This window comes from Gobio gobio (assembly GCF_949357685.1).
Source record: "Gobio gobio genome assembly, chromosome: 22".
NCBI classification, from domain to species: Eukaryota; Metazoa; Chordata; class Actinopteri; order Cypriniformes; family Gobionidae; genus Gobio; species Gobio gobio.
In genome coordinates this window covers 19,349,982-19,365,900 of record NC_137118.1, presented here as the reverse complement: position 1 = coordinate 19,365,900, position 15,919 = coordinate 19,349,982, and the positions used below count along the sequence as shown (strand labels likewise).

General features: G+C 34.5%; 1 protein-coding gene across 1 annotated transcript in view; it reads right to left on the bottom strand.

Annotated features, from left to right (window-relative positions):
* The window catches only part of sh2d3ca (SH2 domain containing 3Ca), a 60,436-nt gene extending 49,030 nt beyond the window's left edge, over window positions 1-11,406 (bottom strand). The window contains exons 1-3 of the mRNA XM_079804516.1: window positions 11,246-11,406; window positions 6,494-7,187; window positions 224-263 (exon numbers count right to left, since the gene is read on the bottom strand). Of these exons, the coding sequence (XP_079660642.1) occupies window positions 224-263; window positions 6,494-7,187; window positions 11,246-11,396 (885 nt within the window). The 5' untranslated portion in view covers window positions 11,397-11,406. The remainder of the gene's footprint in view (window positions 1-223; window positions 264-6,493; window positions 7,188-11,245) is intronic.
* Window positions 11,407-15,919: the final 4,513 nt, after the last annotated feature.

The following is a 15,919-nucleotide window of genomic DNA, read 5'->3' as shown; positions in this document are numbered from 1 at the left end:
TTTTAGTTAATGAGTACAGGGATTTTGCCTAATTAAGCATGAAATAACCATATTCAGCAAGTTGTCAGGAGAAAGCCTCAAAGAACAGACAGATTGAAGTAATAGACAGATATATTAATAGAATTATTTCCAGCTCCTCCTTATTAAGGATGAGAGATTTGCCTAGTTTAAATGCACTTTATCAAGTGACGTCTTGCTATAAGAGAAAGAAAAAAAGCCTTACTTCCACATATTCTCCTTGGTTGTCTGTGGTGTCCCGCTGTCTGTGAAAAGAGAAACATTGTCAAAATTGTTTTGTAGCACAAACTATTCATATTGTATATTATGAAATATAGTTAACAGTCAGCTAGTCAGCTGTAAAATAAAACTCCCACTTTATGCACAGTTACTTACATTGCAAACTAAATAAATTGACATAAAAAATTAAGCTAACATTTTGTTCTCGATTAAAAGAGAACTCTCAAATGCAACAGTCAATTACACAGTTTGGTGTCATTATACAAAAGTACTATCTATTAGAATCAAGTATTCCACAGAATAATAGTACATGTTTATGCCCATGAAAATTTTTGAAAGCCACCTCAGGGTCAAACTTTTACATAAGCCCTTTTAAGGCCATTTAATATATTTTTCTTTCTTGTTTTCTCGTAATCACGACTTAATTTTCGTGTGATCTCGGCATAACAAAAGTTGGTCTTTTTTTAACCTTGTTATGTCGAGATCACAAGATAATTAAGTCGTGATTGCAAGAAAACAAGAAAGAAAAATAATAATCCATGGCCTCTTAGGGCTTCCGTAAACTTTGAATTTAGGGCGAGAATGAGACTTGTAATGAGATGGATTTCATAAATAAGCTATTATCTTAACGGTTCCTGTTTCGATTCCTTTTCACGTCAGAAGATGCTTCATAAATCTCACAGAGGAACTTGATCTTTTTTTTTAACATCCAAGGGAAGTGAAAAGGGTGTTCACGTTCCTCCTTCTGCACGCCACATCAATGTCAGGATGAAATGAGGATGAACCAAAAACAGGAATTGCAGAGATATAGTATTTAACCACAGTAAAGTGAATGTTACTTTATTAAAATGGCATATGATCGAATCATTATTTTTCTTTTCTTTTTAACTGACATCTTTCTTTTTGGAAAAAAGAAAAACTTTAACATTATTTTTTGATGTTTCAGGTTGTGTGGAATATTTAGAATGAAAGAGGAATATATTACTGATTTGTAAACAGCCTATAATACACTTTTTATAAAATATATTAACATATATATGTTGTGATATATTTTCTTGTTGAATGTTCAAAAGTTTCAGAAATTGACTTAAATAAACCCTGAGGAATTGTCATCGGTGTAAAAGTGTGATATACTGTAGCCCCAGTCTTTCCTACATACACGACAGAAAGAGTTTTTGGTAAAGATGCAAATCACAAAACAACAGCAAATTTACCATCAAATCAGGCCAAGAAATTACTTTCAGCATGGGAAATGTTTCAATAAAAGCAGAAGTGTGTGGAACCACAGCCAAACACACTGAAAAGACATTGAATGAATGTTCAGTCAAAGTGAAACGGTGTGTGTTGAACAGAAGTTTCTTTTTCTGAAACACATGAATGAAAAAAAAAAACTGCTTTTAAAAAGATAAGTGTTGCCTCCAGGTGTATGTCAAGCCAGTTTTGACATCTTGAATTTTACACTGACATCTTGTGGTGTGGATGCAAAAATCACACAGCAGCAAAAGATGCCATTGAAGAAAAACCCTGTTCACAGGCCATGACAAATTTGTCCAAAAAATGGGGTTTTATTTATTTTGGCTGGTCATGTAATATCAAAATGGTCATTTATTTAATTAATAATAATTAATCATTATTGTTTTAATGTTATGAATACAATATTTTAATGAATATATTTATTATTAATAATAATACGTTAATTGTATTACATTTATATTCATTTTATTTGTTATTCTTTTACTTAAATGAATGTTCATTTGCAGTATTAGTTGGAAAAAGTTTGCAAAAGTTGTGTGTTTGGAAGGGTTTGGGGGTGATCTAGTACGCCCAACTTGTCAGGGACGAAAAGTGTAGGAACTGAATAAAAAAAATGTTGTCTTGGATCACATGAATTCATGTTCAATGGTCCAACACTCAAAACACAATGCATGCATTCGTCGAAGCTGCTTACAGCTGAATACTGCCACAAAAGATTTTATGAGGTGACCACTTGAATTTTGACTGTGAATGATCTTCGTTTAGTGAAAGATAATCTTTTATACTGTTTTATCAGAGGTTGTCCTGGTAGAGTGATGCTGGTGAAGGTGAAACTCTTAAAACATTGCTTACAAAAGCAGGAAGACACTTAACACACTGTTTCCTGAAGACATTTCTCACATCCTCCAGCTGTGCTGGTTGACCTCACATCATTATTCTCTTTCAGCCGCATTTACAAATGACAGGGAAAATATCTGGCTTGCAAACAACAAACCAAGTGTCGTTTAAAAAGATCTATGATCAAGTACAATCTAATTATAACAATCCAGGATACAACGCTTATGTATTTTACAGTTTGCCTGCATTAAAACGCCTCTTCTTTTGCATTTTCTTTTGCGCAATATAAAATCTCAAAGTAACAAAAGCATTATTATTTGATATAATAACTATACTCTATATAACCACAGGACACTTTTGTAAAGGGTGGTGAATTCAAAGTATACAGTTTTAGATTTAAAGTTTCAAGTTCACTATATATTTACTTAATATTAGCCTATTGAATATGAATAACATGCAATTTAGCCACTACTGTCATCAAAATTAAAAAAGTAAAACAAATGACATGAAATTACAGAAAGATTATGAAACTTGTGTTTTTGTAGTAGCAGTAAAATAACATTTTAGAGGAAACTACCATTACCATGTAAATGTTTTGACATTTTACTCTGCAACACATAGTATAACATACTGACAATGATAAACTCACCTTAAATCCTTGTGCAACTTCATACTCAAACAACACAGAAAGAAAACAACAACACCTTTTTCTGGCCCAATAAGTGTGTTTAAAAATGGTAAATTAAATTTGCCAGTCTGTTTCTTCATATGGTTTGTCAAGTCCTTTTGGACGCTGAACAGAATGAACAACAACTTTCCTTTGCATCCCTGTTCATCCTGTTGCTCGCTGCTGCCCTCTAATGTGAATTTTTGAGGGTCACCATTGAAACACTTTTGTTGACCTCACTGATCAAACAAACAGTCACAGATTGTGTCCTCATTGCCAGTCGTTTACATACCAGCAAGTGAAATGGGAAATATGGCTGTAGCTGTCGTGTGTGACTGTAAAGATGCGCAAGACACAGGAAACTCAGGAGAACGCAACCATGTTAAAGCATAGAAAAGATGGAAAGTAAGGGCTGAAATACACAGGGAGATTTAATTGACCAGAACAGAAACTGTTGAGGGATTAATCAAGAATTAATGAACAAGAAACACAGAACGGGAACAGAGAAAACAAAAACAATTCATGATGAAACTAAACAGACATAGACAACCCTGACAATACCATGCAGGGGACGTAATATTTTAAAGCCTGATATAAAAATAATTTTCAACAGCCACATTTCCCATGATGCATCCCAAACATCAGTAAATAATTTCACTTCAAAATAATTTTAAGGGGATAGTTCAGCCAAAAATGACAATTCTGTCATCATTTACTCACCCTCAAGTTGTTCCAAACCTGTATGATTTTCCTTCTTCTGCTGAACACAAAAGAAGATATTTTGAAGAATGTCTGTAACCAAATAGTTGGGCCTCATTTACTATGGAAGTCAATGGGGCCCATCAACTGTTTGGTCACCCATATTCTTCAAAATATCTTTTGTGTTCAGCAGAAGAAAGAAAGTCATATAGGGTTGGGACAACATGAGTGTGAGTAAATTAATTTCCTTTTTTGGGGGAACTATCACTTTAATATTCTGGCATTTTGTTATTACCACACAAAAAAAATCACACAACGGTTTTCACTGGAGTCTAGGCCCCCTAGATAAACTGTATTAGATACCGGAGCAGAGCAGATACGGGAGAATCACAGTAATGTTTTTTTTTTTCTTTTTTCTCAGCCTTTATCTTCCGAGAATATCTCAAGCGTGACATCAATACTGATGTACATGTATAATGAGCCAGAACCGGTGTCACAAATGAACGAGGGAATATATTGTTTCACAAAACCACGCTGTCACGGTATGTGGTCAGACACGAGGATTAGTCTAGTCTGACATTACAGTGCAGCTTCCTGATTTATCTGGAAAGAGTTGAATGAATGAATGAATAAAACATTTATATAATGCTTTATTACGTACTATTGTACACCCAAAACGCTTTACAATCATATCAGGGGGTCTCTCCTCACCCCCCACCAGTGTTCACTATCCACCTGGGAGGACATGATTGATAAGGTCAATGGAGGGAATTTAGCCAGGGGTTATACCCCTACTCTTTCTGTAATTCTGTAACTCAATGTAATGTCTCAATCAGTTATCAGTTGACTTGATTGATTTGATTAATTTGATGAACTTGCACCAAAACGTTAGCCATGTTATATTACTTCGTCATCTTTGATATTACTTTAGTCACTTTCATTATTTTTACAGCTGATAGATCCCATTGCACATTCATACAGACTGTGGCCCTGTCCCAAATGGAACTCTAAGCCCTCACGATCTTCCTCCGAGTCCACACTTGTGAGCACCCTTGTGACACCTAAAATGACAAATGGGACACCCTATACGGCCATAACGGACATACGCACGTGGCGGCCATTGTCCACAAGACCGCAAGTGGGGTGCCATTTGGGACAGGGAGAGTATTCGAGACGCTATTGTGTGGATATTTCGACACTCGAATTCTCAAATCATTCTCAAAACTGGTCTTGGCAAAAAACAACAACAAAAAAAACATGAATGTCTATTGACTTTACTGATGTTATCAAGGACTTTTCAGCTAGAAAAACGGAAGAAAATTAGATGAACAAGGAAGAAAAGTTTCTAAATGTAACGGATGTAGAAGAGTAGAGCTGTGCGTGTAAACCTCACTCCCCCTCAAGAGGCGCACTAGAGACAAACACTCGGAGCGGGTCGAGTAGGCCGTTGAACTGGACGGGAGTGGGGGGTGTGTGAGTGTAACAGACATAGGCTTGTAGAGCAGTGCGTGTAAAGAGCCTGGCCTCAAGAGGCAAGCTAGCAACTGACGCTAGCGGCTGCGGTGTTTAGTGCACCCAAATCCCACGCCGCAGCAACCCCGGTTTGGACATTACTGGAGCTGCAAGCAATATTTATGAAAGGGGGTATTTGTTTAGGGTGCGTTTTGCGCCACAAATTTACAAACAGAAACTTGTCTTTTTGTCCTGTTTTTGGTGGCGCAAGCACGCATTTACTGTCGACGACTTGCCACACGTCCAATGTAGACAGAATCACTTGCCAAATTCGAAACCATATAATACCCGTACTATTACCATATCTTTCTATGGCAGACCTAATAAGAATAGTATGCAATTTTGAAAACAGCAACTGATTATAATGTGTTTCATGTGCTTTTGTGATGTGTCACGTCATTCGCTTCCAGTGTAGACAGATGTATAGAGATGCTGCTCACTGCAGAGCCATGGGTGGAGCGTGAAGTCCAGCTCCCTCTCCCTGGATGTAATTTGGGCATAATGGTGGAGCTAGAAGGTCCAACCACACCCATAACTCTATCCCTCCACAGAGGTGGAGCTGGTCTAGGTCAAGCTCAACCCATGGTGTCCACAGAGGTGGAGCTGGATGTCACCAGCTGGATGTTTACACCAATGCAACTAAAATGTCAGTGTATCATTTCCATAGCAATTACTATTCACTTCAGTGTTTCTGTCAGCTTTCTGTAGCGAAGCTGCCGAACTTCCAGTGAAAACAACTAGAGAAAGTATAAAACAATATGCTTTTTTCTCGTTCTTGTTTTCCCATTGGAAAAAAAATCTGATGAAGCGCCACTGGGCTCGAGACGTCACCTGTAGTGAGAACATGAAATAAAGTTTTTCTATTTTTGGAACTGTGGTGAGCCAACTTTTCCTTCCTTTTTTTTGTGGTTGAACGCCCTCGTTGAGCTTTTTGCTCGTTAGATGTGCGCACTTTGTGTTGAAGCTTCATTGGAAAAATTTATAAGTAATACAACGATTTTCTTGAAGAATGAGTAGTGATGTGATCTCCCCTTCCTTCTCACAACCTTCTTCATTACATGTGGATACAATACTGTTTTTACTCAATATTTGTTGATCCAATCAATTCCTAATGGACAAATTAAAGTCCTGTCCTATATTTTTTCTTGTTCAGGCAGCCGATATACGTCACAATAGGGAAGAAAAGACTTTCGCAACTTCTGTTTCAAGTGTACTGTACTGAATGAACGTAGCTACTGTACTTAATGCTATAAAACAAGTCTCAAAAATCAAGTAACTGATGTTTACCTGTTAGGCTCCATCTTTTCCTGACTGTCTGGTTTACAGTCTGATCCTATATTAGTCTTCGGCTTCATCTGGTTGCTTATCTTCAGAGGCAACTGAATCAAGTTACTGTCCACCTGGAGCTCCTCAGCGTCCTTCACGGAAGCATCTTCTTTATGTTTTTTCTTGGGCAGCACTGGCTGGACGTTTGACTCTTTGCTCAAATATAGATCTGGGGAAGGTTCTAGATATGCACTCGGTGGGTCAACTACAGGCTCCTTATGTTCATCTTCCAGCTTTGTTGCGTATCCATCCACAGTTGGTGGAGGTGGAAGGTCACGATTCTGGATGTGATCTCTGGTCCCTACAGTTGGTTTTTCCTCCATTATGGGGTTATCCAGGACCTCCATGCCCTTCCAGGAGAGTACGCTGAGAAGGGGTGAATCAACTACATGGTCTTGTGCAGGTCTCATGCTTTGACTCCGATTGAGGTTGGTCTTGTCCTTGTCCTTGGACTTGCTCTTCTTCAAGATTTTGTCCTTCTTCGGGTGACGTGGCATTGTGCCCATGTGCGTGTACATTTCACTGGAGCTGGCATAATTCTGGCTCCGTGGACTCATGCCATTATCGTCAGCGGAAACCTCTTTGAGAGCTCCATCATCCTTCTGGCCATCTGATTTCCGCCGGAGGTTGGTGAGACTACCAAACCACTTGAAGCCTGAGAAAGGAGAAAACATGTTATGCATGCTGTAACTTGGTAACTCAGTTTTCTAAATGCCTCGAATGGTTAGAAGAAGAAAAAAAGGTTTATGACGCCCACTGAGGGCTGACTGTGCACCCTAGGGTCCCTGCCATTCCAAAAGTTATTTCAATGTGAGAAAGAAGCATGTAACCTCTTAAGTAAATATGCAAGCCCTGACCTTGTCTGTGGGAAAAATTCTTTGGTCCTGTAAGTCTCTAAAACAGCCATCTGAACCTTTCAGCTTCTCATAGATGAAGCCAGAATATTTCTTTCTTATGAAAATCATGTCGTGGTTGCAGAACAGTGATAATGATGAACGGGGGAGGAAATTAAGATACTATACAAACAGGAAGGCGATTCTTAAAATAAAGCTTTATCGTAATTTGTTTCTAGCATGATGTTCAATGTCAGGGCCTGCTCTGAATGTTGTCTTTGTCACTGTTGGAATGTCTATTCATTCATCTTAATAATTATAGCTCTCTGGGGATCGTCACAGTTTAGCCCTGTTCTGGTTTTGTTTCTTGTCAATTGGTCTGAGTATATACATAATCAGACAGACTGAAATTAATAACACATGAGACTATTAAAAGTGATGTAGTTCTTAATGTATTTTCGGGTATTGAACTTTTCGGGTATTGAGTAGAAACACAGCTATGCAAATTATTAAGGATATTAAACCTGTTTTGTGTGCTCACACTGCTCTCAAAGCAAAAGAAAAAAAGATCTGTGATAGAGTTTCCATGACTTTCCAAAAGAGGGAAAAATGTAGAGTGATGAAAGAAATGAGAAAGATGTCAAATGTGCCGTCTCTCCCTCAGCCACTGTATTAGAAACACCGTCACAGTTTTTTGTTTACTGACTAGGAAATATAACACAATATGTAGTGTTATATATGCATTACAATTTGTAAAAATAGATTTGTGATGCTGATAAGGGTCCATAGCAAGTCCTAAAACACAAATGTCAGTTGTCTTGCTTAATATGTAAAGAATAAATATTTAAATATCTACTTTACTGTTTAATTATTTTTAGCAATTGCAATATGTGCATAATTTGAAATGCCAACATATACAAATTTTCATATATAGAGAGGAGATACAAAACCACACTGGACTACATAGTCAGTCTATAAAATAAAAATAGATTTCAACTGAAAGGTTACGTTATTTTTCTCAGGTAAAATGTATTTTTCATAAAGTTCAAGTCGGGGTAAGTTGTTGCATTTTATGTGTTTTATATGTTGTCATTTTATAGAATTCCATTCTATATTATTGACCAAATAAAGTTTTAATATTGCTATATTTATTTTAATCATACTGTTACATTTTCATTGTTACTGCTTAATGGGCATTCCATTGTGACAACTTTTAATAACGCAAAACGTTCTGTAAAATTGTTCCTTTATCTGTATTTTTACTTGCAATAGACTGGTGTGTGTATATGAACATCAGTGATGCCAGTAACTTACTCTTAACAGTTACTCTAATCTGACTACTTTTTTCCAGTAACGATTAATCTAACGCGTTACTATTTCCAAACCAGATTAAAGTAATTTATCCAAGTCACTGTGAGTTACTATTTTAGTCATTTTCCTTAGTAAAAAATATATATATTTTTTCTTTCTTCTTGCGTCTCGGGGAGAGTATTTATATTAAGTGAAGTCAAGAAAGACTGTCTTTATTAAATTTTTTATTAAAACAACTTTAATTTCAACTTAAAATGTCAGGAGATACATTGTTGACGTTACTGTTAAAAATGCACTTCCAATAAAGTGAGTGTTGGCAAAAACGGTTATCATTTCTATGTTGAGGCGGCAGGGGTGTTGTCGGCAACTGCTGAATGTAACTAATAAAGTAACTTGTAATCTAACTTAGTTACTTTTAAAATCAAGTATTCTGTAAAGTAACTAAGTTACTTTTTAACCCTCAAAGGACCTTCGGGACAAATGTGGGCAAAATATTGTTTTTATTTAAATTTAAAAATACTTCCCTTAATCTGAGCGTTACAAGACTTGGCTACTTTTTCTATGTTTGGCACCTGAACACAAAAAAAATTGACTCGATTTTATGATGTTAAGTGGTTGGGAAAAAAAACCCTCCTTAATTGGGCCTTCGTGGACAAAAATGGGCACCCATAGGAATGAATGGGAATTTAATAGATTTCAGAGCTTTTTTTTTTTGCACTGCTGCAAGATTTGTTGTTGCTTACAAACAAAACATGTCTGCTGCATGCTACCTAAACCTCAGTGGCAGTTGTTTTTTCAGTTAATTCTGAAGCAGCACAATGGCAAAGAGATTCAGTGCAGCACAAGAAAAAAAACAGCATTGTCTTCAAAAAATGCAAAGAATTTATTTGTTACAATTACCTGCTGCCACAAGTGCATGTAAGCATATTTGTCAGGTTTACATTGTTTACACTTACCAGAAAGTTAACACTTACTTTTTTGTTGTTATTGTTAGGTTTATTGTTATTCTTATCTGTTTGGTACCATTAACCTTTTTGAGTTATTTAAATTTAATGATTTTGTTAAAAATAAAAAATAAATTATACATGATCTCCTACTTTGTCTTTTTCTTATTGCACGGTCAGATTTGTCTAAGCATGTTTTGGCATGTTTGTATAGTCTAAAACAACAAAGATGTTTTTTTTGTAAAAATTTACAATTTTAACTTGTGATAAAATGTAAAACTTAAGAGGTTAAATTCGTTAAAACATTGGTTTATAAAGTTCAGCCTTTATGCAGCTATGCTTAATGTTGCCATTGGGTACTATTATTGCCATCTAGTGGCTACTAAAATGTTTTAATTTTATACCAATATAGGTCACCAGATGTCCCCAAAGTCATCACATTTTTAGGTTTTGGCCCTCTGAACATACGGTACTCAAATAGATTTTTTTACCCAAGTTAAATCAATATTAAATATATAAAAAAATAATATATAAAATAGATATATTTTACATAAAAATATGGTACTTTTAGTGGTAAATAAATTAAAAAATTCAACAAAAATAAAAAAGAACTGCATAAATTGATAGTTTTTATATTATTGAAGATATTGATATAACATTTATTTTAAACAAAATTTGAGGTCACACCTCAGACCCCCGTGCCCAAAAGTGTCCACGAAGGACCGATTAAGGGCTGTAATATGAAGGTCTTTTGAGACCTTCATATTACCGATTACTAATATGAAGGTCTTTTGAGACCTTCATATTACCGATTATCCGATTACTTTTTCAAAGTAACTGTGGCAACACTGATGAACAAGCATGTGTTATTTTAATTTTTTTTTTTAATAGATTTTAGGTTTTAAACTTTAAACTAAAGACCTTCTGCTTCTGTTATTCCTGAATGATAACCATAAGATCTAAGTGATGACGTTTCAGAAAATGTCTATGGAAAAACTTATGACTTTTATGTGTTTTTTTTTTTTTTTCATGACTGTGGTTTAAAATGTTTTACATTTACTCACAATATTACACAATTTTGAAATACATCTCTCAGTCATACTCAAACTAATCTGATATAAAAGACTTTTATTTTCATCATGAGTTTGTTTTCTCTTGGTCGATGTTCAATTTGGCTCATATTGATCTAGTCTGAAGTACATTCATTTGCTTGGTGCAGCTGAATCCCCAAATGTCATTACGGTATTCCCATATCCCATCACTGTCTTCAGAATGTTGTGATTCTTTGACTTTACCTCAAGGCATGTGAGCAAAACAACAAAAAGCCTTTTAAAAACGTATCTATGTTTATGCACTAGTGCCTTCAAATACACTAACCTTCATAAGAGTGGAACATTACCCTTTAAGGCCATTATAAAAATCAATAATGTCAACAATTCTGCTCCTTTAGAACTCGTTGATAGCTTCGACAAGGACAGTGGTGCGTTGTTTAAAGGCATTTTGAACTTTAATAGACTTGCTTAACCGACCAGAGACTTTAACCACAATAACAAGCCTCATGGCAAAGAGATGTCAGTCTGAATGATTACACAATATGACAGAAATCCTCAATCAAATATACTCACTCAGTTTACGTTTGATCATGGTCTCTGAGTCCTGTGTCCAACAGGATGCAGATGGACTTTTATGGGACGGGGAGCCACAGGTCTTCAATTCTGGCTCTTGTAGGTGTGTTGTATGTGTGTGAAAAGAGAGAAGCGTGCACTTCCGCTGCATGGGGCTGATGCTCTGTAAGAAGCAGCAGCGAAAGAAAGACTTCCTGTGGTTGCTGGGCGGATACCTACAAGAAGTAATGCCACATTTACTCAATAGCACTAGATGTTGACATGCAAGAGCTTCGGGTCACTCTGTCAAAGGTGACATGACTGTATAATCACACGTCTAACAAAATGTGCATCCTCCTACATATCTTATACTATACTATAATAATATCATACCCTGTTCTAAAAGACGTTTTGTTTTTGTAGCTTACCTATCGAACTATAAATAGTCAAGAACCATATTATATAAACATTTCTTCCTCGTTATATCATAACTTATTTTTTGTTTGTTTATTAGCCTTGAGTTGAAGTTAATGTGCACCAAATTATAAGAAAATTAGGTGACAATCAGTAATTAAAAAAACATGATATTTCTTCTTCATTACATAACTTTATTTTACACATTATTCAATGCATGAACTAACAATGAACAACACATTTGTTACAGTGTTTATTAATAATTATTAACAAGTTAATACAAATACAACTGTTCTTTGTTAGTTCATGCTAAATCAGGTCCATTAAACAATGTGAACAGATACAATTTTTGATTTTAATAATGTATTAGTAGATGCTGACATTTATACACTGTAAAAAAGTTGCTGTCTTAAAATTCTTGAAAAAAAGTTGAAAACTGCTTAACTTATTTTGATGAGTTAAAGCAATGTAAAACATATGTTGTCATAACTTTTTTTTTACAATGTATATGGACTAAGATTAATAAATTCTTCAGAAATATATTTCATGTTATTTCAAAAGCTATGAATAAGCTGTGACAACATATGTTTTTACATTGTTAACTCATCAAAATAAGTAATTTTAAACTTTTCTATAAGTTACACAAGATTAGACTGACTTGAGTTATGATATGCCTTAAACATCCAAGTTTTTTGTACTTAAAAAATGTACAGTGAACTTAACAAATGGAACCTTATTCTGTTAAATCCCATGTTTTCATACACACACTGTATATTTCTAAACTAATATTAAATAAATATATAATTACTATATTACATTTCTCTGTGAGCTGTGGCCACATTAATGTCCAGTGATGACTTTTCTTCCTCTTCACATTTCACACATATAATATCACGCCAGATACATATGCTGAAGAAGCAACAATGTTGTTTATAAAAGTGTTGCATCTCACTTCCTTTCTTGCAATCTGCCTTGAGCCTACTTCCGGTATGAACATGAGGGTGTATGTTTGCGATTCTGAGAAAAAAAGTGAGAAGTTTAAAAGGGCGTTGCTAGTTTTTGTTGAGTTTTTAATTTCTTACAAATCATACATTTCCTAATCATATATTCTCATACATACCACACAAGTGTCCTGAATTTGGTTTAAACCAACTATATATGCATATATACATAATACGCTACGTGTTGCATCTGTTATGAGTCAATGATGCTGTTCTTGATATAACACTTTGCAGTTTTTCCGTCATAGCGAGTTAAATATTCAAATTTGCTATCCATCATAAATAGTATGCAAGATTATAATTAGTGTCTCAAATAAGTTTGTTGAAAACAGTACACCAAAAGTGCCTATATCAGTGTAATTATTAACTAAAACTATTAAAAAAAATTTTAATAATTGATATTGAAATAAAAATAAAATACAAAAAAATGTAAATGTTGGCTTGTCTTATAACTGAAATAAGTTATTACTTATTTTGAAATAACTTTTTAAATACTTAAATTACTAAGTGTACTAAAATAAAATAAAAACTATTTAGAAATAATAATTTAAATAGAAATAATTTAAAATAAAAAACTAAAATGATAAAATCACATAACATTACTAAACATGACTGAAAATATGAAATGAAAAGCTAATTCAAAATATTAGTAAAAACTATAATAGTTTAAACGTATATTACAATTTAAGTTTCAGTTTGATTTTTGCATTTTAGTATGTCTTGTTTGACTTGCACAACAGAACAAAAAATATGACAAATCTTTTTCAGTTGAAGAAAAGTGAAAATGTGGCATGCAAATGAATAATATATACTGTATGTGTCAAAGGAGAGATGGGAATATCCCAATACTGGGTGGGAATAAATGGCATCCAAATAGTGGAATACTTCTACATACTCAAAATTGTAGCATAGTTTATCCATTTTAGTGTCTAGTATGCAAATAGGGCACAGCCAATATGACTGACACTATGCAATAAAACAATGCCCTATCTGACCACTAGAGGACAGCAGCAGTCCACTGTCACTTACCACACTCGCGCTGTACTGCTTAATATTAGCTAATTATCAAGTTGCCATGAACTGTGCATATAGGCTATTATCAGCATATTAGACTTTGAGTTAGTTTAATGTGCACAAAATTATGAGCAACATTAGGCAAAAATCAATCGGCTGTAATTAAGTCATGGAACATTACTGTACGCCTGTTAATAACTTCATGACTGAGGCTTTCACAAAATAAATGACAGTTTGTCAAATGGAGCACTGCTAAAATTGTAGAGACAGAGCAACATATATGTAATTTAAGCAGTCTATAGCCAGTATATAGGCCTAAAATGTGGTTAAAGCTGCAACAGCAATTTGAGTAGCCTACCGGTCAAAAGTTTAGAAACATTACTATTTATAAAATGTTTGAAAGAAGTCTCATATGCTCATGAAGCCTGCATTTATTTGATCAAAAATACAGAAAAAAAACGTAATATTGTCAAATATTATTACAATTTAAAATCATTGTTTTCTATTTTAATATACTTTAAAATATAATTTATTTATGTGATCAAAGCTGAATTTTCATTCAGCAGTGTCATCATTGCAGTGTCACATGATCCTTCAGAAATCATTCTAATATGATGATTTGATGCTCAATTATCAACGTTGGAAAAAGGTGTGCTGCTTAATATTATTTTTTGGAACCTGTGATACTTTTTTCAGGATTCATTGATGAATAAAAAGTTTAAAAGAACAGCATTTATTCTAAATACAAATCTTTTCTAACAATATAAAGCTTTACTATCACTTTTTTTAATCAATTTAACACATCCTTGCTGAATAAAATGATTAATTTCTTTGAATGGTAGTTTATATTAAAACTATTTTAAATAAATGATTTTTCAAAGAATCCTGGAAAAAAAGTATCACAGGTTATACAATTTTTTTTATAAATTATATTGCAGCACAACTGTTTCCAACACTGATGTGACACTGAAGACTAGAGTAATGGTGCTGAAAATTCAGAAATAAATTATATTTTAAAGTAGCTATTAAAATAGAAAGCCGTTATCTTATTATACCTTACCAACAGACTTCATAAAAAGCTCCTACGTTGAGTTTTTAGGAACAACCTGTCACTCGCATAGGATCCACCAATAGCAATCCACAACCATCCAATCAATTCCCTATGGACAAAATCAAGTCCCGCCCTACATTATTTCTTGTTCGAGAAGCCGTTTCCCTCAAGTATACAGTACATCACAAGAAAAGACTATCGCAAACGACTTTAAAGCAGAAACTTTCGCTGAAGCTAGATGTCTAAACTTAGTTCAACTTACAGGTAGGTGATGTAGAGAAGGGTATACAAGTAAAAACGGGGTCTATAGAATGACACATAGAGTGCTGTTACCACAACATATATCTTCGACATAACCTAGCATTATTTCTGTGTTAAATGATTCATAGGAGACGTTAGAATATAATGGAAAGTGCTTCAGTGGTGAAGGTGCACGTGGCTATTTAAAGCTACATGTACACCTACACGCACACACACAGCCAGTTTGACAGCACGGTTTTATTGTGAGAGTTTAACATTTTTCAAGTTTCACTAAAGTGTCTTTACCACAGGGTTGTTCGATCCTAAATGGATTTTATCGGAGTGGAAATGTTCAGGGTAACAAAGGTTAGCATTAGCGCTAATAAAACACATCAGACCTCTTGAGTTCAGCCAGATTCTGTTCTGTGGTAAAATCACTGTAAAACCATACAATGTTAAATGTATCAATATTTAATAACTAAAATACACTTAGACTTTAATCAGTAAGATAATGTTAGATGTAGGCAGTTTACAGTTGCAGTGATCCAGAATGTGCATCTATCTTTTACCAGCATGGTTCTCAACTAGTTCTGCTTCACGACCTCTTTGGATGTTGAGTGGTGAACCAAAATTGTGTATTGTATTCTAATAATTCACCACAAAAAAAAAAACACATTCCCTGAAATCAAAATATGTTCTCAGAATGTTTTCCGTTAAGTTATGAATGATTTTTTTTCTTGGTTATGTGAATTTTAGAGAAAACATTAAGGGAATGATAAAACAGAAGCTATGAAGTCAAGGAAGGAAAACAAATATGTTGAATCTAATTTCTATAATTGTTCACTCTCTGATAAAGGGATTTGAAGAAACATCTGCTACCCGAGGCTCAGCTCAAGACTCTGAGAACACACATATTGCTTTTTTGACACAGTCCAGGAAGCTTACAATCAGTCTTCCTCCATGTGACAAAAGCCA